The 25,859-nt window shown below is 48.2% G+C and overlaps 1 protein-coding gene across 5 annotated transcripts in view; it reads right to left on the bottom strand.

Annotated features, from left to right (window-relative positions):
- MYH10 (myosin heavy chain 10) overlaps positions 1 to 25,859 on the bottom strand; it is a 153,151-nt gene that overhangs the window by 31,517 nt on the left and 95,775 nt on the right. For all 5 annotated transcript variants that reach the window (XM_079906023.1, XM_079906021.1, XM_079906022.1 and 2 more), the window contains 9 exons: positions 24,873 to 24,991; positions 24,091 to 24,243; positions 20,246 to 20,419; positions 17,655 to 17,828; positions 16,663 to 16,777; positions 2,941 to 3,134; positions 2,727 to 2,848; positions 332 to 401; positions 83 to 243 (listed from right to left, as the gene is read on the bottom strand). In XM_079906023.1, the coding sequence (XP_079762149.1) occupies positions 83 to 243; positions 332 to 401; positions 2,727 to 2,848; positions 2,941 to 3,134; positions 16,663 to 16,777; positions 17,655 to 17,828; positions 20,246 to 20,419; positions 24,091 to 24,243; positions 24,873 to 24,991 (1,282 nt within the window). The remainder of the gene's footprint in view (positions 1 to 82; positions 244 to 331; positions 402 to 2,726; positions 2,849 to 2,940; positions 3,135 to 16,662; positions 16,778 to 17,654; positions 17,829 to 20,245; positions 20,420 to 24,090; positions 24,244 to 24,872; positions 24,992 to 25,859) is intronic.

Below are 25,859 nucleotides of genomic sequence, written 5' to 3'. Positions count from 1 at the left end.
GCTCTCGTATTTCTAGCACAGAACACATGCTTATTAGCACAAGCACACACTCTAAGCATTTAATACATGATTGCCCACTTACTTTCTGGCTAAGTAACCTCTGCAAACAGCCTGAAAGAAGATAATGATATCGGTAATTTTTAAGTCTCTTTCTTCCTCTAAGTGTGCCAGAACTCCAGCTCTGAAAAATATCTTGCTCTGTCCGATCCTGTACAAGTTTGGGTCCAATTCTAAAGCCCGGATCTGAGAGAGAGAGAGTCTGTTTGTTATTTTTGCTACAGGAAAGATTGTGTCAACAGCCCACGAACCAGAAAAATCCAGAAGAGCTTACCATGCGCTCACAAGCCTGTTTGCCATCCATAAAGCCCTTAGGAATAGCATTTGGAGTCAGGATCTCGTATCTGTAAGAAAAGCAGCCCAAAAGCCTTTTGTAAAAATCTGTGGAAATGTTTACCTACTAACTATGAGTTCTGCTTCCCCTAAGAGGCAAGGATATGATGGGCAATCATGTCGAGTGAAGAGTAAAGAAATGACCAGCTGATAATCTGAGGTTTTCTGCAGATCTAGTTTCTATCTCTTAAAAGCAGCAGCAAAATGAAAATGCAGTCATTTCTCCCAAGTCAGAGACCATGTTTAAGAAGTTGTGGTGGAGAGGAATCAAAAGCATGGTGATTTTAGAAACTTTGTTTATTTCCCACAAAATGTCCACATCCTTAAGATGCAAGCAGAATCTGGCTTTTTGCGTGCTGAGTCACTGTCAACTTGTAGGCATTTATTAGATAACAGAGAAGGCTGTAAGAGCAATGCTTGGAGGGCCTCTGTTTAGAACAGGAGGAAGGGGACTTCCCTGGTGGTGCAGTGGTTGAGAATCCACCTGCCAATGCAGGGTACACGGGTTTGAGCCCTGGTCTGGGAAGATCCCACATGCTGCAGAGCAACTAAGCCTGTGAGCCACAACTACCAAGCCTGTGTGCTGCAACTACTGAAGCCTGCGCGCCTAGAGCCTGTGCTCTGCAACAAGAGAAGCCACCGGGATAAGAAGCCCACGCACCGCAACAAAGAGTAGCCCCCGCTCACTGCAACTAGAGGAAGCCTGCGCACAGCAATGAAGACCCAACACAGCCAAAAATAAATAAATTAAAATTAAAAAAAAAAAAAAAAAGCACAGGAGGAAGTCTCAGGGTGACTCAAAACAGCACTGGGCTGGGCGCACATATGTTCACCGACCTGCACACCTGAGGGCTGTGCACTTACTATATGTGTGTTATACCCAAGAAAATAAATTTTAGCACAAAGACGGTGGCTGTATTAAAAGATGAATCCTGGCTACTTCAACCAACTTTGTGTTTTGGATGCTAGTTATGTTCCATTTTCTTCTATCAAATAAAAAGTGAAGGGCTTCCCTGGTGGCGCAGTGGTTGGGAGTCTGCCTGCCGATGCAGGGGACATGGGTTCATGCCCCGGTCCGGGAGGATCTCACATGCTGCGGATAGGCTGGGCTCGTGAGCCATGGCCGCTGAGCCTGCGCGTCCGGAACCTGTGCTCTGCAATGGGAGAGGCCACGGCAGTGAGAGGCCCGCGTACCGCAAGAAAAAAAAGTGAAAATCTACCAGCTCGTTTATCATATGGTGGGGCCATAATAAGGGTTTCCCTGAAAACCTGTAGGAATTGGAACAGTTTTTCAACTGGATTCCCTCTGGGAGAAAGGGCTACTCTTCGACCTGCAGCACTGTTTATTTTATGGAAAAACAAATGCTTCATATTTGGAAACTTGATTTCCAGGAGCAAAGAGGAAAAAGGCAAACTAGACTAACTGTTAAAGAAAATTACATAATACACTTTAAAAAAAACTGTTGCCCATCATATGTTTTCATCCATTTCTGCTGCACACCGATCTTCTCCCTCTTGTTTTTTTCCTAATTCTTTTCTAATCTCCACCTATTTCCGACACTACTTTAGTAAAAGGATTGTAAGAACACACACACGGGCACACACAGTGGGAAAAATATATACATACACACGTACACAGATATATTCATTGAAAAAAAGATGGAAAGAAATGTCCCAAAGTGCTTTTAGGAGTCACACCTGAATAATTTTTATTTACTTTTAACGTATTTAAAATTTTTCCTAAAAGGAACATAGGTTATTCCTATATTTTACTTTTATTTTATTTCTTGCGGTACACGGGCCTCTCGCTGTTGTGGCCTCTCCCGTTGCGGAGCACAGGCTCCGGACGCGCAGGCTCAGCGGCCATGGCTCACGGGCCCAGCCGCTCTGCGGCACGTGGGATCTTCCCGGACCGGGGCACGAACCCGTGTCCCCTGCATCGGCAGGCGGACTCCCAACCACTGCGCCACCAGGGAAGCCCCCTATATTTTAAAACATCAGTTTAAAACAAAGTTATGCTTAAATCCCAGGTAGAACTGTCTGAGTGAGTGAACTGTAAGTTCTCAGCTCTGTGTTTCCTCACAGCTGCCTCAGGGCCCCAAGGCCCCCGTCTTTGCTGCGCCCAGAGAAGTTATGAGCACCCTGCCTCTTTGTAAAGCAGGCACTCAATATTCCCGACCAACGGTAAAGGGAATAATGATGACCGCCCTCCTATATGAAAAGAGAACGGAAACCCTCCAGGGAACAAGGAGGAGTCTTTTCGCATCATCTCACTGTTTGATTCACATTCAGATAAGCTTTGATACACACAGAACCCAGGTAAAGGTGAGCAATACCTCTGTCTGAATTCCTGGAAAACAATCCGGTTGGGGAATCCCTGGCGACAGATTCGGATCCCTTCCAGGACACCGTTGCAGCGAAGCTGATCCAGCACTAGGTGCGGGTCCAGTTTTCCAGCCTAATCGAGCAGATGACAGTGTTAGAGCTTCACCTCTGGGACCGGACCTCGATCCGCCTTCCACACCCGCCTCCGTTCTGCTAAGCACGTACCCGCTTCTCGTGATTCGGAATGATGCAGCGCACGAAGTTAGGGTTGGTGTTGCGGAGCGTCGCCATCAGCTTGGTGAGAGATTCTTTGTAGAGCTGCCCGACTGTACGGAACATGCCCTTCTTGGTTTTATAGGCAGAGCCAAAAGCTGTCTCCGTCATCCCCGTCACTTGGTCCAGACCCACGATCCGGTCCACTGGTGGAAATAAAAAAGACAAGCGAAAATAAGGCAACTCTAACTCTTGAGCAGGGAAAGAAAAGACAGAGTGAGAGTGCAGCAGCACAAGCTTTGTGGGACAAATGATAAGAGATGCCATAGAGGTAGGGCAGTCAGCATATTTAGACACTGCACAAGCCGTGGACCTAAAAGCCACACACTTCTAGGGCAGGATACTGTAGCGCTTTGACAACTTCGTACCGCACACCAGCAGGTGCCTCCCGCTGCACTAGTTTCAGGAACTCACTGCCTGATACCATTGGACTGTCACATATACAGTTATTTGGTAGATGCAAGATTACGGGCTGGCACTGATACACAAACCGACACGGTGACGAGTCTCAAAATAGGAAATGGCTTCTAAAAATGTACATTGAGATATACGTTTATACAAAGCAAGTCCACTTAGTGAACATGCTCAGCAGTTAGGGACCAGAGTCATCTCTTACGGGTCACTAGATTTCCAAAGAGAAAGGCCAGCAAATGCAGGAAGACTGGATCACCTCAGCTCAGGTTTTTAGGAAGGAGTAAACTTCAACTCTCTCCTCAAAGCATGGATGACACTCATGAAAGGGCAAGAACGCTCCAGTGGAAGGAGTCTTCTGAAAAGTAATCAGTGCCCGAGCTCAGTTCAACGATGGCTAAACCTCTCAGACGCTACGCTCTTATTAAAGCAGCGGACAGTGGCCACTGTCCACACACCTAACGCTTCCCGTGATGGGATCACACGCAGAAGCCCGGCAAGTGCACCGGCCGCCAGCCAAACATTCGGTGCCTAAAACGCTCTCGTCAAAAAAAATCTGATGAATGAACGAAACACACAACTGAAATACTTCTTTAAAAAACCAAAATATCAGTTGAACTACCCCATCCATGCTCTCTTCGACCCTAGCAGTCCCCTCCGTTTCTCCCGTCTGCGCCCAGGGCAGAAAGCACGTGGGGACCAGGCACCACGTGAAGTGCTCGCTCAGCAACACCTCAGTCTTGATTCCAATCCTTGCTTTCCAGGGAGGTTTTTATGGAAGAGGCGACCATGGCCCAGGAGGTAAGGGAACTTGTCCAAGTCACGCAGGCCTTCCGCGGAAGCTGCGAGAAGGGTGGATGACGCCTGCACACTGCCTACACTTTCCCCTGAGTGAAGCCACCAGACTCGAGGGTTGAGGGCAAAGCTAGCCCTGCCTGTGCCCCTTGGAGACCAACACTCTCTCCTGGGCCTTCAGCCCGTCTCTCCTCACCAAGCCTGCCCCTGCACGCGCCATGACAATGCACTTCCGTGAGCCACCCGCTTCCGTCTCCTCAGAGCCGGGCCTCTTTCTAGGCGGTTCCCACACCTGCCATTCCTCATCCTTCCCGCCAGTTCCTCACTGTGCAGCCGACTGGCTTCCAGGCCACCTTCCCCCCACACCCCATTCCACTCAGGCCATGACAGGTCCGGGCCTTATTCAACTTGACCCTGGTCCATTTACCTGTTGACCATCACAGCAGCATTCTAGAAACTCGCCACGCCTGGCTTCTGGACTAGGGACCCCACCTTCTCCTGGCCCTCGACCCACCTCTCTCACTACCACACTCTCCTTGATGACTTCTCTTTTGCGTTTTCTGTACATCACGACGCTCACTAAGGGCCCAGACTCAGCTCACCTAAAATCCTTTCTAGAATAAGACAGGACACAAGTGCGGGCAGAGAGCATTGGACCAGAATTCCTCAAGCCCCAATCTCATCCTGGGCGATCACATCATACCTGACCTCCCAGCACCAGTGACTGAACACCTATATTCTCCCGCCCACCCGGAAGTCACACAGCTGCCTCTGCCTTCCACACAGTGCCTCTCACGTCTGCTTTTCTCAGCATCACCCCCCTCTAACCTAGTGCGACGCCTGGCATATAACATGCTTGATACATGTGTGTTAGCAAATAAATGAAGTAAACGTTAAATGCTTTCATAATTACAAACAGTGAGAAATGCACTGAAAGAAAAGAACAGGATGCTACGAGAAGGATGGGCGGTTAGAGACCTCTCTGGAGAAATTACGTTTAATGCCTTAAGGGTAAGGACGAGCCAGTGCGGAGATCACTGCAGGCAGTGGCAAGAGCAGGCGTGAAGGACCAGAGGCAGGAAGAAGTGCAAGCAGCTGGTGCCAGTGGGGCCTCAGGAGTGAGGAGGTGAGGACACGCACGCAATAGAGAATGGACCGGGGGAGGGGTCAGGGAGCAAGGCGTGGCCCATGCTGTAGTCCAGGCTCTGAGAGAAAGGATGGTAGGCTGAACTTGGAAGATCACAGAGGAGATGGTGGAAAAGGAAGATTCCAGATGTGTTTTGGTGGCAGGACCGCCTTGCTCTTAGGATGAACTTGGTATGAAGAATATGGCAGAGGGCGAGGGCAAGAACTCCTGGGATTTGGGCTTGGGCAGGCAAGTGGCTGGTGACACCACTGGGAAGATGGGGAGAGAAGGGGGTTCTGTGGGTAGAAAGATGGATCCAAACTCTATTCAAGTTTGGGGCGCCCGTGACACGCTGAGGCGGAGATGTCAAGTGGACAGCGGACAGTCTGCTGCTAAGAATAGAGGTCTGAAGGAGAAAAGGTAGATTTGGGGGTTGCTGACTTGCAGGTAGGATTTAAAGTTACGGGACTGGATGAGCCTCCTAACGGGCAAATGACCAGAGATGGGGGCGTGGGGCAAGCCCCAGGGAGCTGGGGCAGATGGAGGAGTTGGATAAGGAGGACGAGAAGGGGCTGGACGTAGGGGGACCCAAGGTCAATGTCCTAAACTGAAGCACATTCTCCCCATCCCTCCTCCTGTATATCTAGTGCAGACGTGGCCACGGGTTACTCAAGCCAGAAACCGGGAGTCGGCCTCCATGCCCCTCCCACATCCAGCTGCTGATTTACCGGAACCAGTCAGGACAAGCTTCCGGAGTCTTCAGTCCATCCCTCCTCTCCACTGCCCTGGTCTGTGCCACAACGCCCTACCGGGTTCCTTCCTCTAGCCTCACTCTCCCATTTCATCCTCCACCCCTGCAGCCACAAAGTGCTTTCCAGTTACACCTTTGTCACGATTAACAGCTGTGTCCAAAACTAAGCAAGTTCCTTGCTCCTAGACTTAAAATCCTTCCATTTCTCCTACAGCTTGTAGGAAACGGTCCAAATAGCAGCCCAGCAGCAGAGCACAGGGATGAAGAACTCTACCCAGAGAGTCAGAAACACCTGCCACCTACAAGCTGCGTGAACTTGGGTCTAGTTACCCATCTTCTCCCAGCCTCAGTTTGTTCCTCTGTGAAATGGAGCCAAGGTGACCTACCTTACAGAACTGAGGTGCCTAGAAAGCACGAAGTGCTCGGTGAAGGGACCTCCTGTCACCTTCCCTAGACGCCAACTCTACAAACCAGCTGCATTTTCTCAAAGACACAAAGCTCTCAAGTCTTCACCCTTTTCTGTCAGGAACCCCGCCTCCTTGCAAACTCATAATGGCTTTTAAATCTCCATCCCTTTCCCTACCACCTCTTCCCGTCCACCTGCCTCCAGGCTAAACAGGCCACTCCCTCCTCAAAGCTTCAAATCACGTACGTCAGACCCTGGGATGACACTTCCACTCTGTTCCCTGTATATTCCTGCTGGACTAAGCTTCCGGGGACGTCTCTCTCCAGCATGGAACACACACGGGGTCCTGAGAGCAGATCCCTGGTGCCCCTGGGCCCCTCAGATCACCAGCTCAAATGGCTTCTTCTGCCTTCCCCACGTCCTGACGTTGGCCTGAGCATGGTCCCTGGCACATAGTAATTTTTTTTTTGTAAACAAATATCCACTGAATGAACACAAAATTACCCACAAGAACAAGTCACGCCCATAACAAAAGAGAAGGAGCCCCACGCTGACTGCGGGGGTTTAGCCTCACCGGTCTGCAGCTCTTTCCCTGAAGGGGCAGCTCCTCTTCCACAGGGCAGGGTGGCAGGGACCCGCGATGCAGCCCCGGGCAAGGACCACTTTTGTTTTGTTTTTTAAGTAATAAACAAAAAATATAATCATAATGAGCCTGATTTTCAAATTTAACTTTAATAAGGGTAATCCAAAGCTAAATATTCAGATTTTAAAAAAATTAATGCTTCAAACTTTCAGTTTTTTTTTTTTTTTTAAATTCAAATACTTAAACTCAGGGTTAGTTTCTACCAATGAGTAAAATTATTGGGTAAAAGAGAAACACTTTGGGAACTTCATTAAATGATTTGGGCCACACTAATCATATACGATTTCACTCAAAAATCAAGACCTAGGGCTTCCCTGGTGGCGCAGTGGTTGAGAGTCCGCCTGCCGATGCAGGGGACACGGGTTCATGCGCCGGTCCGGGAAGATCCCACATGCCGCGGAGCAGCCCTTGAGCCATGGCCGCTGGGCCTGCGCGTCCGGAGCCTGTGCTCCACGACGGGAGAGGCCACAACAGTGAGAGGCCCGCGTACCGCAAAAAACAGTGAGAGGCCCGCGTACCAAAAAAAAGAAAAAAGAAAAATCAAGACCTAGAAAAACCTCTGGGTTTTTGGTTTTTTTTTTTTTTTTTTTTTGCAGTATGCGGGCCTCTCACTGTTGCGGCCTCTCCCATTGCGGAGCACAGGCTCCGGACGCGCAGGCTCAGCGGCCATGGCTCACGGGCCCAGCCGCTCCGCGGCATGTGGGATCTTCCCGGGCCGGGGCACGAACCCGCGTCCCCTGCAAAGGTAGGCGGACTCCCAACCACTGCACCACCAGGGAAGCCCAAGAATGGCTTTGTTTATCCTCCTCCTCCATCCAGGAAAGGCTGGTTAGGCTGCTGGTGGGCACTACAATTCATTACTTGGTTGCCCAGTGGCCTGAAAAGAGTTCCAAGTATTTTATACGAACAACTTATTAATCGATAAACCCTACGCGGACAGTCAGAAATGAGATGAGCTCCACAGACCTGCGATCTCTAAGGGCATATTCATAGTTTAGTTTTACGTAAGGAATGGTGTCGTCTGCAGCCGGAATGCTTAACTGGCCCTTCTTCTAGCGGACGGTCTCAGGAGACAAGAGGAATACATGAGATTTTTGTGTTCTTTAAATCTGTCCATGGGCCAAAATACTAGTGCTATTATTTCATTCGAAGTATTTAAGCCAGTTCTTCAGGAACTCTCTCCAGATGATAGAGCTGGAGACCAAAAAGGGGGGGAGAAAACTGTCTTGATGTTAACTTCAATACCCAGACACAATGATTAGGAAATACACATCACACACTCCCATCCTAGAGAAGCCTCTAGTCCCCAGCACGGTGCCAGGCACATGGTGGATTCTCAGTGCTCATTTACATAGACTAAAAGACTGTTCTACTCTTAAGGTACACTAAAATGTTACGAACAGTTGAAAATGATTCCGAAACAAATATTTAACTTCTATGAATTCCCAGAGACAATCTTAACATTGAATAGTCTATCTCCAGGGTACGGCTATTACACAGTAATAACGAATTTACAGTGGTTACATAACTGGGTTGTAGAACCGATCTGTTAAATGTTCTAGGGTGTTTGGGGAGTTTGAGAAAACTTCCAGGAAGTTCAGCAGTTGACGGGGAGCGTGTGAGTCAGGAAGAGAGCAATCTGGCCTCCCCCAAGCGCCAGTGTTAAGGTGACCTGAAATTTGTCTCCCTTACCCACCCTCCCCATCTGTACTTTCTGCCCCTGCAGAAGCCAAAGTTGGGGCACACAGGGAGCCCCACGCTTCCCGCCAGCGCCTCCGGCATGGCTACTCCTGCTTTCTCCTGCGGGCAGGTCCCATGAATACGATTCATGCCCACCGCGGGCAGCACAGCACGACTGCCTGTCAGCGGGACCTCGGGGCACGGAAGAAAAGAGGACCTGCGTGAGACGATGGCCAAGGAAATAAGCATTTATTGATCTTCTCTGTTTTTTATAATTAGAACAGCAGCAGCAACGAGGGTGCGACAGCAATTACGGTAGCTGCAGAGGCGGCCACGGCAAGTGCAAGGCCAGGCAGGCAGCGTGTACTCAGGCACCTCCCGGGCCGGGTCAGGCTCTCGCTGCCTCGTCTGATACTCGCGGTGAGCCTGAGAACTAAGTGTCACTGTCCCCACTGGACCTCGGGAACTGGAGGTGCCGTCCCCGGAAGCTGCTTCTCCTCGAGCTCCCAACTCCGGTTAGAACTCAAGATAAAGAAATAGGAAAGAGTAGAATATGCAACGATGTATAAAACCTTCATCCACTGAACACGAAGACAATGAAACTGCGTACAGAAACCGGATCAGACCTAAACCAGAGAGTCTAAAAGGCACTAAAAATGGGGGTTAGGACCAGTGGATACAATCTATACGGAGATCCAATAATGACCGTTTTTATCAGTCGTGCTACTAGATACTAACGACTCACTGAAGGAAAAAAAAAGACTGGTTCAAAGTCTTCGAAGTCAGAACGTCATCATTTCTGTTATACCAAGAAGGAAGGGAAGAATTCCGGGGCCACTAGGAGACGAAGGGAGACCCCAGTGGGGCAGCCCTCCCGCAGACCGGGACCGAGATCTCCCTGCTGATTCCCAGCCCCAAGTGAATTGCTGTCACCACGTTTCAAGCGCTGCTTCTACGAGAGATTGAAAAGGGAGGCGGGAGTTCTCTATCGACAACGAAAACTTGCTTCCTGTACTTCTCACAATGTCTCTGGTGGTCACCCTTCCAGACCCATCAGCTGCCGTCCAGCGCTCGTGGGGGGTCAGAGAACCCAAGGGTACTTACTACCCTGTGAACGACACGGCAGGTGGCCGCTAGCATCAGGGCAGATTACAGACAACCGTCCCTCCGACACAGTTCGCATCAGGACCAAAGCCACAAACTACCACCCCTATCGTCACAGGCCCTTTTAGTCTAAAAACCCCGCCTACCACTTTGAGGTTAGGAACCCGCTTTGCTAATTCGTTGCATCCTCCATTACTAGTTTATCCCAGGAGTCTAGAGTTTCAACATATATTTGGAAGAAAACAGTCCTTTGGTTTACAGCAGAAACTTGCATGACCTCCTTATTCTGCCTCTAGGAATTCTGTTCCTTTCTCTCCTGCATTTGCTCTTTGATGGTTTTGGAAACCTCTCTTTACCCCCATCTCTCATCTTTCTCCTCAAAAGCCTGCACGTTCTTCTAATGCTGTTTTCCTAACCTTACGGCTCTACTTAGAAGCACAGGGCCCGCGGTAGCTCTCTGTCATCTCATTGAGAGGCACCGCCCACCTCAGTGTGTCAAAGGCCATCACGATTTGATCCTGAGGAACCCCTTCATCCACCGTCTTCCGAGAAATCACTGAAAATACCAAAGCCCATGTTTTCATTTAAAACCCGTTACCCCTCCCTGGGGTTTGAATCCATGAGCACATGTCGAGGAGAACATTTCTGCTGGAGAAATATCAGTACTACCTACAACTTCGAAGACCACCTGGGGCCATGGTGGATGGAAGGCCCTCCGGGGTGGGAGAGACTGAGACCCCGACACTCGGGTCAGCCGGCTGACTCAATCAGAGGCCACCTCATGAGAGAGACGGACCAGGCACGTTTCCAGTGCCCAGGCAAGCGGACGGGAGGAGGGAGCCGGCTCCCTCAGGGAATGGCTTTGTCTAGGGTGGCCCTGTACCTGATCCTGCAGGTACAGAAAAGCACCTGGTCCACAGACCCCGAAGATCACGGCCCCACAGGAAAGAGCATCTGTGCTGCAGGAGGGGGAAGGCCATGGTGGGAGGGGCTGGGCGAGGCTGTGCCCCTAGCTGCTGGGTGTGGGACACCCACCCCCAGACTTCACGGTGCGCCGTCTGGCGCCAGGAGCGGGGGAGTGATGGGGGCCCACGGGCTGGAAGTCTCTTAAACGGTTAGAAATCCAAGAGTTGGAGGAATGAATTTAAAGAGAGAGCTCTACTCTGGGAGAAAGTCCAAAAGATCGAGCGCCGACCTTTCAACAAAGCGTAAGTCCCAGGCAGACCATAAGCTTCAAACCACCACCTAGCTCTTTCTCTCCCCACTTCCTCAACTCTCTCAGTACCCCCAAGGCCAAAGATGACTGACCTTGAAGATTTCTCCTGTGGAGTAGTCATCCCAGCTCACGGAGCAGCCTTCGGCATCGTCTCCCCCTCCCTCCGCCCCCCTGCTTGCAGCTTCTTTAACAGTACGTGAGCCAGAACTGACCCCAGGAATCTTGGATTAAGACGGGTATGTTTCTTTAACATATTTTTAAAACACTTTTGAGATGGGTTTGGGTCTCAGCATTATGTTCCAAAAATCATGCAGGAAATTTTATAAGATGAATTTGACTTTACCTTGGAGTTTTTACTGCTTGACAATTTCACTAAACAATTGGAAGGTTAGGTGATCTTCATTTATATTAGGCTTTTGGAGGGCCTCTTCGCCATGGCTGGGCTGTATTCTTTCCTTCCTTCCATCTGTCTATCTATCTATTTTTAAAGTACAGTCGATTTACAGGTTAGGCTGTATTTTAAACAGGGCTAAGGATTCAAACCATAAGGCCCAAATGTGTGAAAGTCAATTTCAGGTTCAAGGTACAGGTTCTAACACTCCACTCTTCGTATCAACGTGCACGTATCAAGCCTTGTAGATAGTTTCATGGCTTTCAGTTCAAAAGGGCAAGTAGCCAGATATGCACACAAATTCCAAATAAAAGGCATAATGATGAGACCACCATACGTGAGATAATTATGTAATTATTTGTTCACAAAATGTTAATGACTTGAAAAAAGAAAAAAAAACCCTACTCCTCCTTGGAGTTCCTTAGAGTTGAAAATTTAACGGTAACTCAAAGACAAAGGAGATATTATTACTGGGCACATCGATTCCTAACAATTCCCTTAGAGGACTGTGTATCAAACGGCACTACTGGAAAAGGTAGTGACAGACCTTTTGCTCTGCGGTGCTTACGGGCTACGCATAAAAGAAGCAATGTGTAGGCAGTAGCGACTGAATTGTTTATGCGCTCAAACAGTTGCCTTGAAGGATAAATAAAACTGAGCATGAAATGAAGGTTCATGCAGGTCTATGAGCAAAACAAAAACAAAAACCCAGAAACCAAGCCCCCGTCCTCCCAGGCCACCCTGCCAGGCCCCCCACCCCGCAAGTTCTTCCTCTGGGCTGAAACCCCTTGTGTTCGGAAGACCTACAGGCTTTATCCATTCACCTGGTGGCTCATGAAGACCAGAAACACTGTCATAGAAAGAAGCTCTCTGAATATTCTGAATCTCTAAAGCAGAGAAACAGCAAAAACAGGAGGACAGAAGGGCAAATACACAAACACTTCAGTTAGTGTGAAAGACATTCGACATCACAAGTCAACTTTGCAATCGGGCTACAAAAGCAGCTAGTCCAGGGCAGACCCCATGCAAACATTACTGTTTAGAGAATTTGCACATCTGGACAAAGTTCTGTATAAAATAAATGTATACAGCGGAATCATTCCCAACTCCAGGTGTGAGCATTATATCATATTAATGTCAAATGGTTACCCCCATGTAAACGCAGGATGAAATTTAAGAGTAATAAGGTACTATTTGCGTTGTCTTTCATAAAATTATCCTCCAATTAGCAAATTAGGACAAGACTGCAGCGAGTTAGACTACTCTGGAAAAGGTAAAGATCAGTGGCATTTACTGTCAAAAATTCACACTGCTGTGTAATTTTATTTCCCATCCAGATTTTGGAAATATAATTTACTTCAAATACAAACTACGAATAGGTAACTACCACTAAGGAAAACAAAATTCTATTGTAGCAAGTTCTATTGTTCAAAATGTTAAAGCAACTTCAAACCATAACTAAGATGATACCTATTGATCATACCGTTACTCATGAAAACATCATAGGAGATACATTTACATGAAAATGTAATTTTTAGGTCTTTTCTTCCTTGTACGTTAGCCCCCAGAAGTGGCAAGAAATCCGTGTGCAGCTGGTAGAGAGATCGCAAAACATCTTTCAGCAAAAAAGTAGGGCACTATGAATCTCTAGGGCAGGGCTGCCACCAATAAATCTTATTTCTCCTGGTTTGGCCTGGAGGAAACTCTAACACAAAGTTGATTTTAACATGAAATGCTTTACACTCAAGGCATTGCACCTTCACAGGCAAACTATATCCACGCATCATATAACTCATACATTCAGTCAACCTGTCATGTTCTGCCTCTGCGCTGACGTGGCTGTAACAGGAGAAAATAATCACACGCTTTTCCAGGGCTACTTTCTTTTCCTAGAGAAGAAGCTCCCCTTCTCCCAAGACATCTCTACATCCAGAGTGAGCATGGCGAGTTCTCCACCCTACGACCCTCTTCGAAGTCCTGAGCCTGCCGCTGACCTCACGCGTGCGACACGCGGTCCTCGAAATCGGAGGAGCCTGGCATTAGGCTCCGCCTGCCCCTCCCTCCGATGGTGGGCCACCTCTGAGAGCCTGTCACTCAGATTAAACTGAGTAACCGTCCACCTGAGCTGACGGATGGCAGGGCTTCCCACCAAGAGAAGCGATACCAGGAGAGCAAACACACAGGATGAGACCGGAGTGGATGCCGGCACGGCCAGGTCACAATGGGGAGAGGATTTCCGCTCAGCCCATTTGGACAAAAGTGGCCACACGTGCTCCCAAGCTGGCCACGTGGAGAAAGGTGAGGGCCCCGGCAGGGCCTGAGCTGTGGGCCAAGGACAGGTGGACAGGGCTTGAGCCAGGACGGCAGGGCCCCGCAGGCCACACGCCTTTCCTCTCAGAGCTTCTGCCATCAAGTGAGTAACCTGTCTGTAGCTAGTCCATGAAAAGCACAGAAGGGCAGGTAAGGGCTCTGCAGATGGGGTCCTACCTGTGAGACACGTCACCCGCACCTGTGACACGGAATGTGCATCATATCATCGCTGCAGCTGCAGCCCCCATCTCCACCCTCACCTGCCGGATCTCACACTCCTGGCACTTCTGACCCGCTGCTGCCAGAGGCCCTGCCGTACCTGGACGGTGAGTTAAAGGAGCCTGGAAGGAGGAAGCCGAGGCAGAGGCGCCTCGGTCCCGTTCCCGCCTGTGTGCGTGTCCTGAGTTTCCATCTGGAAGAAGGCCCTGGGCGGCAGGGAACACGCCGGTTGTGGTTCCCGAATCCACCTCACTGCTGACAAGCGTGGGCGGTGAGGTTGTCCAGCGTGGCTGGACGTGCAGGCTCACAGGAACAGGTCAGGGGCTCCAAAGGTGTTCCCCACAATATTGTTTTTGGTTAAGAAGTGAAAAGACAAGAGTCAAAAGTGGCTCACAATGTCAGAACCAGTGTGTAAGCCCGGGACCTGCTGTCGTGATTCCCCAAACACCTGCTTCTCTTCTCATGCAAAATGAAGAGAGAAAATCTGTTTTTGAGACTTTAGCGGTAAAATGCTAGTTTCCTCTGTTCCTCTTCTCCTTGGCTTTCCTTCCACCGTCACCTCGCGCTGAACTCCCCGCTTCCGGGGTCTTTCAACCCGATCCATCCGACAAAGCACTGCCCGCTTTGCTTCTCCAAGTTCACACTGTGCCCCTGCCCTGGCCCGTAAAACCATTGATGCCATCTAGTCAATGAAGTCAAGTTCACCTGAGACTGGCCACCGCCTTACTCCGTGCTCCGGCCTCACTTCCTGCTCACTCTGCCTCCTGGCCCCAGCCCTGCCCTAACGCCCCAGCGGGACACTCACCCCGAGCTGGGATTTTCCACTTCTGCCCTGTGATCGTTCCTTCTACCGGCTTCACCCCCGCTTCTTCCACACCAACATCACTCCTAGAAATGCCATCCACCCCTAGATGAGTGGGTTCGCAGAAACCTACTCACCCTCCGTGGTTAAGGCCCCAACAGGATGTGAATGTTCGTCAGTGGGTGCTGGGAGACTGCCCGGCCCTTAGCACGTGCTCAGGAAACGCTGGCTTTCTTTGTTTCTTCAACAAAGTATTATTTTTCAAGGACAAGGAAAACTGCCTCATCCGTCATGACATCTGACCTTAGCACCCCAGGAACAAGGCAGTCCCCGCTCAGCTGTCCCCGTGGCATTCATCTCAGGGGTCTGCGACACTCAGCCATCAGATTGAACACAGCATTTCTGATGGGCAGCGTTACTCCTTCCTCCTCTTTTTGTGACGTTTCCTGTGCACCTTTCCCACTGACCTGTGCTGCTCTTCCCAGCCCTGTGGACCCGGTGGCCACCAGAGCTCAGGGTCCCTTTTTCCACGCTAGATCCATTTCTCAGACCCACTCTCACACTTCCCAGAACAGGGCCAAGAGCCCCTCAGCCGCGTGGGCACCGCAGACACCACCTTAGGGTCCTGCTCTCGCCTCAGTCCTCACGGGCCCCCCTAGGCTGACCAGGTTACCACAGGTGACAGCGAGCACGCAGCAGCCAGGTGGAGACCTCCATCCAATGGGACAGTGATTAAAGCTTCTGTTTTACTTGCTGGAAACCTAACCCTTCCCCCAGCCCCTCCCTGTACACAGTCTCACGTACACGATCTCTCCCCAGGACACGTGCGTGTACGTGTGTGGTCTGCCCACCCCTGCAGGCTCCCTCGCACTTGTTGGAGCCGATGTACGTGACCTCGACTAGGCTGTCTTTGGTAGGGTCATCATCCCCCTGCTCACTTTCTCTGTGGTGGCTCTTCTCTTTCTGTCTCTTTCCTTTTGTCCTGATTGCCCTAAGCCCTCTGATCTGCCTTCTTTCTCTACCTGAGGAGACAGCTAGAGCCTTCTGGGTTTCTTTCTCTCTACCTGAGGAGACAGCTAGATGGCAAGGTCTTGAGATGCTTATAGAAAAAGAAGCGAGCCAGGTAACTGACAGGCCTGGCCTCAGGGTCAAAGCCTAAGCAGGGGCAGATCCAGAGCTAAACTAAGGTACTGCATGACCTGAGGCCAAGTGAAGCGGTGGGGACAACCAGGACGCAAGCGCAGAGAGCGCTAAATGCCAGAAGGTGCTGGTCCCACTACACGTACAGACACAAGCTGCTTTGTTCTTCTGGTACCAGCAAAATCTCTAGTCTATGATAAGATCACCAAAACCTTCACCTGAGGTTCACGTAAACCGAAGAACTACGGGGACCGACGGAAATAAAAACAACTGATCTATGTGCAGATGGTCTGAGTTTAGTCACCAGCCACTTCGCGTGTGTGTGGAGGGTAGGGCACTGGGGGAGGACGCAGCTCGGCTGACCTGGACACGACACAGAGAAGATGCACAAGGCCTCTCAGGTTTTGTATCCCAACAGCCTTGGATTACAACTGCACTGGGACCAGGGTGGCTCTGCTACTAGAACGTTCCTACAGCACCTGACCAAGAAGGCAGATGTCTTATTACCCAAGTTTTCTTAAAGTGGGTAAATTCCGATACAACGGCAGCCCTGCTCTAGGGAAAATAAACAGCTTTAAAGTAAAAAAGTCTACACACGTCTATAAGTAAAAGAACCATATATAAGCCTTAACTGTAAAAGATTCGGCCAAGTTTGATTACAAACGCAAGCACATTCTCACCATCCTTCCAGAGCTCTGCCACAAATCTGTCGGAGGACTGATGCAGGAGGGTGGCCACGTTGTCATTCAGGGGGTCCATATTCTTCATCAGCCACTCGTCCGCCTTATAGTCCACCTGCCGGGCCAGAGCCGTGTGTGGCAAGAGGGAAAAGACAAAAACAAGAGACATTTCCAGCCTTCACCTAAAACGTTCACAGGACACCCCCACCCAGGTGGAGGATGGCAACTGCAGGCTCAACCCAAGATTCCCGGAGCCCCGCCCTGTTCCCTCCCCAACAACCAATCAGAAGAAAGTCACACACCCTGCAGCCCTCAACCCAAGATTCCCGGAGCCCCGCCCTGCTCCCTCCCCAACAACCAATCAGAAGAAAGTCACACACGCTGCAGCCCTCAACCCAAGATTCCCAGAGCCCCGCCCTGTTCCCTCCCCAACAACCAATCAGAAGAAAGTCACACACGCTGCAGCCCTCACCCCAAATTTTACCTATAAAAACCTTTCCCCCAGGGGCTTCCCTGGTGGCGCAGTGGTTGGGAGTCTGCCTGCCGATGCAGGGGACACGGGTTCGTGCCCCGGCCCGGGAAGATCCCACATGCCGCGGAGCGGCTGGGCCCGTGAGCCATGGCCGCTGAGCCTGCGCGTCCGGAGCCTGTGCTCCGCAACGGGAGAGGCCACAGCAGTGAGAAGACCGTGTACCGCAAAAAAAAAAAAAAACCTTTCCCCCAAACTCTCGGGGGCTCGGGTTTTGCGCACGAGCCACCCGTTCTCCTCGCTTGGCCCTGCAACAAAACTTTCTCTGTACTTCCCCCGTTCCACCCCCCAAATAAGTTCATAGAACAATCCCCAAAAAATGGGTTGTCTCGAAGGAAGTGCGTGTGGAATATGTACTATACTCAAGGGTTTGTAAGTGTATACCAGCACGTTTGTTACAACCTTCACCAAATGCAGCAAAATCTCAAACACAGCACTTTTAATGGAGTTCTTTCACTCTTACCTTCCCTGCATAATGTATAATGCAAAAGTCAGCTTTGTCTTTCAGTTGACGAGGTTTCTGAAACTTGGAGTGGGACCCTTGCTCTTGAACTAGTTTTTCAACAAAGGTCTTATCTGTGGCTTTAGGGAACCAGCACTCTTCATCCAAAAGGGCCAGCACGCCAGGAGGGTTAGCCTGATAACAGAGGCAAGAAGAACTGACACGTCTTGCACGTCACTGTACATACGAGGATGTTTTCCACTGGGTGTGGCAGCTTAAATCCCAAAACAGTTAGAGCTTCGTGAAGATCTGTGCACATCAGACTGCTAGGGTAGCAGGTAATGGCAAATCGTAACTATCATGCAGACACTGAGATCTCAAACTGCTCAACAGGTACTGGTAAGAAAAGGGATGAGTACCGTATCTCACAAACTTATAAAAAACTAATTCCAAGTAGATAACTCCCCCAAAAGTAGCAAATAAAAGACACCAGAAAGGAACTGAAAGGTGTAGAGACAAAACGGAATCTTTATATTCAATGACTGGCTGGATAAATTGTTATAAACCCTCAACTAGCTGGAATGCTTCAGACATTTTATACCCTAGTCAATTTAAGTTTCTATTTAAGTGATGATTTAATAAAACGAGCACTTCACACTTGGTGAAATATTTAAAACTATTGTTAAGTAGAATATATGGAAGGTGATGAAGTAATTTATCAATTACTTCATTGGTTTGTTTTATCAACAAATAAAATAGAGCCTTCATTTCACTCAACTAGTTCACTGAAAAAAGCCTTAGAGACTTAAAGACACGGAGACATAAGATAGATTAGTGGCCCAGGGGCTGGGGGAGGGGAACAGGAGTGACTGCCAAGGGTAGGACGTTTCCCTCTGGGATGATGAAAACGTGGAATTAGACAGTGGTAATGGTTGTACAACTCTGTGAATATGCTGAAATTCACTGAATTACATACTTTAAAAGGGTGAATTTTAGGATAGTGAATTATGTCTCAAATTAAAAAAAAATGCCCAGAGCTTGCCATTCTCTGGGAGCTCGGAAATCAATGGAACGACTTCTTTTTTGGAGGAAAGTGGGGTACACGTGAAAGCTAAGCGAAATATTTAATGACGGCCTATTTTATAGTGCTTCGGGGGTCATCGTTTATTGCCATACTGCAAATATGGCAAGTTTCTGATACAAGACTGAGCGTACCAATTCTAGGGCACAAGGATGAAACCAGCTTTTGGAATAAATCTCTTCAGACCAGTTTTCCTCAACCCACAAGGCCTTTACGTTTACTGCAGAAGAGCTGGCTCTGCGCAAATATTGCTTAAAAAGTAACTGGAGGTTCTAGTTAAACATGAATGAAACAGTGTAATAATGTGGTCACAGGAAGGCAGAGGTTAACAGAACAGAGCAGGTAGAAGCAGCGGAGAGAATCCTCCCCGCTCCGGGAGCCCAGGACTGAGACCCTTACTCCCTGGCTGTTTAGTTTGTGGCCCCTCTACCTGAAAGGATTTGCAGGGTTCAGAGCTGCTGAAAGAACACTATAATCAAAGGCCACTAGGCTTAGGTGATCCCAGGGTCCAGGACGGCATTTAACCCAATTTACCCCACTCGTCTGACATCTTTGAGAAATGAAGTTCTAGATTAAGATAAGTGAAACACCCATCTTTCTGCCATAATTTTTACGCTTTTAATCTGTTTCAATGAAAATATTTCTAAATTCTGAAAAAGGAGCCAAATATAATTCAATCTTTTCTAAAGGACTAAGTGACAGCATGATTCAGAAGATCCACAATTTTGTCTCCTTTTCATTTTTCCTACTTCATCTTTCAATGTCAAGATCTCTCATCCCTTTTCCTTTTCACTGGGGATTTCTAAAGAGCTTTAAGTTTGGGAGACCATGTTTTGTCTCGTGGTCAGAGTACTGTAAGAAGCCAGGCGGAGCCCGGGTTTGTGAGAGATGAGGGCAGATGCCCAGGACAGGCAGGTGCCCCGACAGAGTCGTTTTAGGTATTTTTCTTCTGGAAAAAGTTGTCCTCACTCTCCATTTTGAAAGGACCCACAATGGAGTCATGATGCTGCATCATTCTACATGCTATAGTTAAATTCCCTATGATTATAAACTCTTACAAGGTTTTGAAAAACCTTATAAAAAAGCATCTTTGTACTTATGAGGCTAAGCTTTAGTTACCCCCCAAAATGGATGTGCAAGACCTGTCTTATTCCCAGCTAGACACGGTGCCCCTTTATCACCTCGGACGTGTGCCCAGGAGAGCCCCACGCCCTTGACACGTGCCGAGCGCTGGAGGGAAGGCAGCTGCCGCCACCACCGTGGCACCTGCGGGCAGCGAAGGCCCACGTCGGCCTGTGCACGGCCCCACGCGAGGACAGGACACGGCCGTGAGAAAGGACAGCTCAAGAAGGGTCTTACTGGCATGCTACTCACTTTTCAAATGGGCATCCCTTTCCTAGGAAATTTAGACTAGAAAATTATCTTAGCACCCGTGAGACAGGATAATTCCCGTCTCAGTTGATGGCGAGAAAAAACTCAAGGCACCACCTGCGCAGGAGCTGAGAGCCAGAGGGCGGGGAGAGGATCTTACGGGTCTCTCGATGAGGTCGATGCACGGCTGCAGGTCCAGCCCGAAGTCGATGAAGTTCCACTCGATGCCCTCGCGCTGGTACTCCTCCTGCTCCAGGATGAACATGGTGTGGTTGAAGAGCTGCTGCAGCTTCTCGTTGGTGTAGTTGATGCACAGCTGCTCGAAGGAGTTCAGCTGCAGGTGCAGGAGAGCCATGTTCCAAACGGGAGGTGGGGGTGGGGGAGGGACAATGAGTCAGCTAGTTCTCAGAAAGTTCTCGAAGAGTTATTCATGAGGTCTTGACTACCCTACTGAGTCCATGAGATGACAGTGACTAAACCGAGGGGAGTCTCTCTTAATCTCTGTCTCTCTCTCTCTCTCACACTCTCACACACACACACACACACACCCCCACATATCACATTACTGTGAAGCTAAAATGAGAAAATGATACTTAGTGTGCTGAGTATCTACAAATAAAACCATTTTGATTAGCAAATGGTTAATGAAGAGAAATGAATAAATGAGAAAGAAAGTGAGAAAAAGAAGAGAAACAAAGAGACTTGGGAAGGCCAGAGGCCAAGGAGGCAAGCAGGTCTCCATGAGCTTTGAGGAACCACAGGACAGATGGGCTGCGGCCTCCTCTGCTCCTTACTTAGGCCACCGGCTCCAGAGTGAGTTAAGGAAAACAACAGTAGAAACAAATAATAACCTTTTCATCTGTTACAGACATTTCTCTTTCCCTCTCTGTGAAATCTGCCCATTTCTCTACTGTGCTGCTGATGGGATGAAACATGGATGGATGAAGTAACAGGGATGATTTTCTTAAAGCAGTCGCCTCATATGAGAAGTACTCAGCCTTTTCTTCTGCTTCCATGCTGTCCACACAAGTACCATGGGCCCATAAACAACCTCTTTCATTATAAAGTGATCTTTAATTAGGGAAGGTTTAATCAAGCCCCAAAGAATAGATTTATAGTCTGAAAAAGCCATTCCAATCTTCCCTGGGAGGTGTCACACTCAGCGTCTTAGAACAAGGTCACGCTAGGAGGGCCAGGGCAGAGTCTGCCGTGTTCAACGCCGTATTTCTAGTGACCCACATCAACACCTGCAGACCGCCCGATGGTGCTCGGTTACGCTTATGTGAATGGATTTTGCTCTGCCTTAAGATCATGAGATCTTAGTGCTCCATTTAGCCTGAGCTACTACATGTGATGGTATTTTTCTTTAATGGATTTCTACTTGTCTTCATATTTAAGCTACCAACTGTATTTTAAAATAATCGATTTTTAAATTGGTAACACATGGTATAAAATTAGAAATGTACAGAGAGTTGCACTGAGAAGTCTCACTCCAGTCACCCACTTGCTCTCCTGTAAGCAACCACTGTCACCTATTTCTTGTGATCCTTCCAGAAATAGCCTGTGCACTCATAAATGTGCGTGACCCTGATTTTTAAAAAAACTTAACAACGCATCTTGGAGTCTGTAATATAATGCCACCTCATTCTTTATAATGGGTGCATAGATCTCTATTGCATGAATATATATAATTAATCAACCCAATCTCCTACGGTGAGCATACATCTCCTAACAGTGGACATTTTCCATTCTTTTCCGTGACAAATAACACTCACTAAACAATCCTGCATTTTTAGCGTCTAAAACGTTTTCCTTTTTTTTTTTACTGTCTGTGTATATTCGTATGTCAAAACCATACAGCTTTATAATTTTTTATCTCTTAATATCCTCTTTTCATTTCTTTTTCAGAATTTTACTATCTATACTTTAATTAACTTATTTATCAAATTAGTTTTAGAAGCAGGTTGCCTAGTCCTCCTCTACCCCTTGAAATAGGTTTTAAACAAGTACGTTCACTTTAAAGATAAATTTGGGGGAATTCCCTGGTGGCACAGTGGTTAAGAATCGGCCTGCCAATGCAGGGGACACGGGTTCAAGCCCTGGTCTGGGAAGATCCCACATGCCGCAGAGCAACTAAGCCCATGCGCCACAACTACTGAGCCCACGTGCCACAACTACTGAAGCCCGTGTGCCTGGAGTCCGTGCTCCACAACAGAAGCCACCGCAATGAGAAGCCTGTGCACCGCAACGAAGAGTAAGTAGCCCCTGCTCACTGCAACTAGAGAAAGCCCAAGCAAAGCAACAAAGACCCAATGCAGCCAAAAATAAATAGATAAATAAATAAGATAGAATCTATGCTCTTCTTTCTTGATGTTAAAAACATATTTAAAAAAAAAGACGAATTTGGGGAAGATTTACACCTTTACAATGCTGAATTTTCTCATCCAAGAACAAGCTATATTTTTACATTTCTTTAAGTCTTTCATTTTTTCACAGTTGCACTGTAAAGTTGTCAACTAAATCTTGCCCATTTCTTCTTAGGTATTTCGTCTGTTCTTGTTGGCAGCTGGAAGTGGGGGTCTTTTCTTTCACTGTATCTTCTGATTGTTTATATACAGGAAGGCAACAGACATGCAATTTGCACGCAGCCACCTTTCATGGTTTTTCAGTTATTCACGAATCAATACACATTAAAGCAATCTTGGGGCTTCCCTGGTGGTGCAGTGGTTAAGAATCTGCCTGCCAAGGCAGGGGACACGGGTTCGGGCCCTGGTCCGGGAAGATCCCACATGCCGCAGAGCAACTAAGCCCGTGCGCCACAACTACTGAGCCTGAGCTCTAGAGCCCTCGAGCCACAACTACTGAAGCCCGCTCACCTAGAGCCCGTGCTCCACAACAAAAGAAGCCACTGTAATGGGAAGCCTGTGCACCACAACAAAGAGGGGCCCCCGCTCGCCGCAACTAAAGAAAGCCGACGCACAGCAACGAAGAACCGACGCAGCCAAAAATAAATAAATTAAAAAACAAAAAACATATTAAAGCAATCTTTTATAGTGTCAGTGGCAGTTTGGGGGATAAAACTGCTTATACCAGTAATAGTTCAGATTTTACGAGGACAGACTTATATGGTCCAAAGGGGTTCATTTTAAAATAGGACAATTCAGTATCCAACTGGTCAAAGCAGCACACTGATCCCAAGAAGTATTTAATTCAGTATTTGTGCCTTGCTATATAGTGTCTATCAAAGGAGAGATAAAGATACACATTTTTAGGAGACCAAAATTTTATCAACGTTTAGCAAAACCACAGCAGGTATGTGACGACAAACCTTTGATGGATTGATGGTGAGTGTTTGGAGAAATCTAGTCAGATTAGTAGTGAAATGTATTGAGGTGCACCACCAAATCCTGTGGGTGTATCTTCAGAACAGAGTCCACTATGTTTCCTCATCTCTTGATCTCACACAGCTGCTCCTGACTCCCGCTCAAGCCAGTGCCATCTGGCCGCCAGGCAACGGCAACGCCATCCTCCACTGGCTCCCTGCTTCTGCTTTTCCATCTCCCACTCCATGTCTCCAGCTCCTCTGCCCCTCTGGTCAGCTACATCTAGTCCCACTGGCTTTGTAGCAGTTTCTCACATCTGACAAATTCTCTCCCATACAGGACCACTGGACCTACTCTCATTATGCTGGGGCTTCTTCCTGAGGCCGGGGGCTTCTCGTGCTCCACTCTTACTGCTGCAGACACATCTTCCACGGTGGGCCCCCGCAAATTCCTTCTATCACAGCCCCCCCCCTCACTTCATTATCCAAAATTCTGAGAATTTTGGGTTTCTGTCACTCAATGTTTGACTCTCTACTATCAATAGAATGGCAGGGACTGTACCTACTTATCTACCATCATATCCCTGGTGGCTGGCACTGCAGCTGGTACAGAGGGAGCCTTAAGTGTTATTTGTTAAAAGAGTAAACAGAAGGAAGGAAAAGCAGGAGGGAGAAAGATATACCTCAAAAATCTCAAATCCAGCGATATCCAGGATTCCAATGAAAGACGCCCCTTGCCGTTTGGTCCTATCCAGGGCTTTATTGATGCGGTGTACGAGCCAGCGGAAGAGCCGTTCATAGGTAGCTTTTGCCAAAGCTTCTACTGCAAAATCTGCCTGTAATTAGACAACATCAACCTTTTATTCCAGAAATAATCTCAACAAACACTAACAGCTGTTTGATGGAGGGACTTTAATGAGCCACAGCGCCCCCAAAACCCTAAAAGAGCACTGACTGCTTAATCCTCTCCGAATTTTATACACCAACAGAGGGTATTAGTACAATTAAATGTACGCTGGAGATAATCAATGTAGGAAATGGGTGGAGATGCCCAGTAAAAATAAACTCTTCCCTCTGCCCCCGGGGTTCTAGGTGGCGCAACTGCCCAGAGTCCACCAGGAAACGGGTGGATCTGACGCCCGCATTCTTGGCGCCGTCTCCCCTCCCCCCAACAGGGACAAGGGAGCAAGCAGGGCACCCCCCTGTCGGGCGGGACCCTGAGGTACATGCCCTGGGGAACATGTATGATCCATCTACCTGGGGAAAACTCACGGTGATATTTCAGATTTCCTTTTTTTACAAGTCACCTCTAAAAATGTTCTGAGAGAAAGTACTCAATTAGTACCGAGAAACATCCATATTATAGAGCTTCTGCTGATTCGGTTTGTTACATGCCCATCAGAAGGTCTAATGGCCACAGTCATCATTCAAACAAACGTGTGACAGCAACTGACGTGAAACTTACTTGTTCTTTGGTCTGTGCTTTCTGCACGTAGTCTCGGCCGACCTTGATCCGGGGGGTGAGAATAGCCCGAGTGAACTCCATCACATTCATGCCCAGAAGATGGCAGAGTTTCTGGGCAACTAGAGGGTAAAAGGTATCCTAAATACTAGGCTTCTACTTATGATTTAGTCACAATATATTCAGTCAACACTGGAAACACCTGAGTAGTTATCAAATTGTATTAAGAAATTAAATATACGGCATAAGGTTGGGCAAGTTTTAGGTCTGATGACAACGACCTTCCTCCTTTCAAATGAATAATACTCATCCTTAGGCTATATAAGAGAAGATGAGTCAGCGATGGCTTATTCTGGGTAACTTAATGCAAGTTACTAAGTCTTAGAGCCCATGGATAATGCACAGAATGAGAAAAACGGTGTTTAAAATAGTTTAAATCATCATGTTACCAAGACAACTAATCATGCCCATACAGTGATCCTAATAATATTCTAGTAGGCAAGAAACCTAAAGGTTATTAAAATTATTTGATTCCTCGGCTAAAAAGCTGCTCATTTTGTTACTGTTGATTCTCACCAGCATTAGGGCACCCGCCTCAGCAGAAGTTCACTGTCTAATGTCACTAAGGTCCAACAAGTGTTCCAATTATTACAATAAATGTTTGATTAAGTGTTAAAATAACAATAAAATTCTATAAGGGTAAGTACATTTTAAATCACGTTAGAAGCATAACCAAGTTCCTTCTCAAAGATGCACTGCATCCTACCCCGCTGTGATCCAGGTGAACTGCTGGCAACCTAGCAGCACCCTGGGTGGGCAGGGCAGGCCGTGCCTCAGCGAGCACTTCCTTTGGTTTGTGACTCTTCTGCCAGCTTTTACCAGCTGCCCTCCTCAACCCCTACGTCCTGCCTCCTAGTTAACCTACATGTGTGTGCTCGTGTGCACGTATTGAATGGGAAGTTGAAAAATACAAAGAAGCAAAAGGAAATT

This window comes from Stenella coeruleoalba (genome assembly GCF_951394435.1).
Source record: "Stenella coeruleoalba genome assembly, chromosome: 19".
In the NCBI taxonomy this organism is placed as follows: domain Eukaryota; kingdom Metazoa; phylum Chordata; class Mammalia; order Artiodactyla; family Delphinidae; genus Stenella; species Stenella coeruleoalba.
This window is presented reverse-complemented; position numbering and strand designations above follow the sequence as displayed.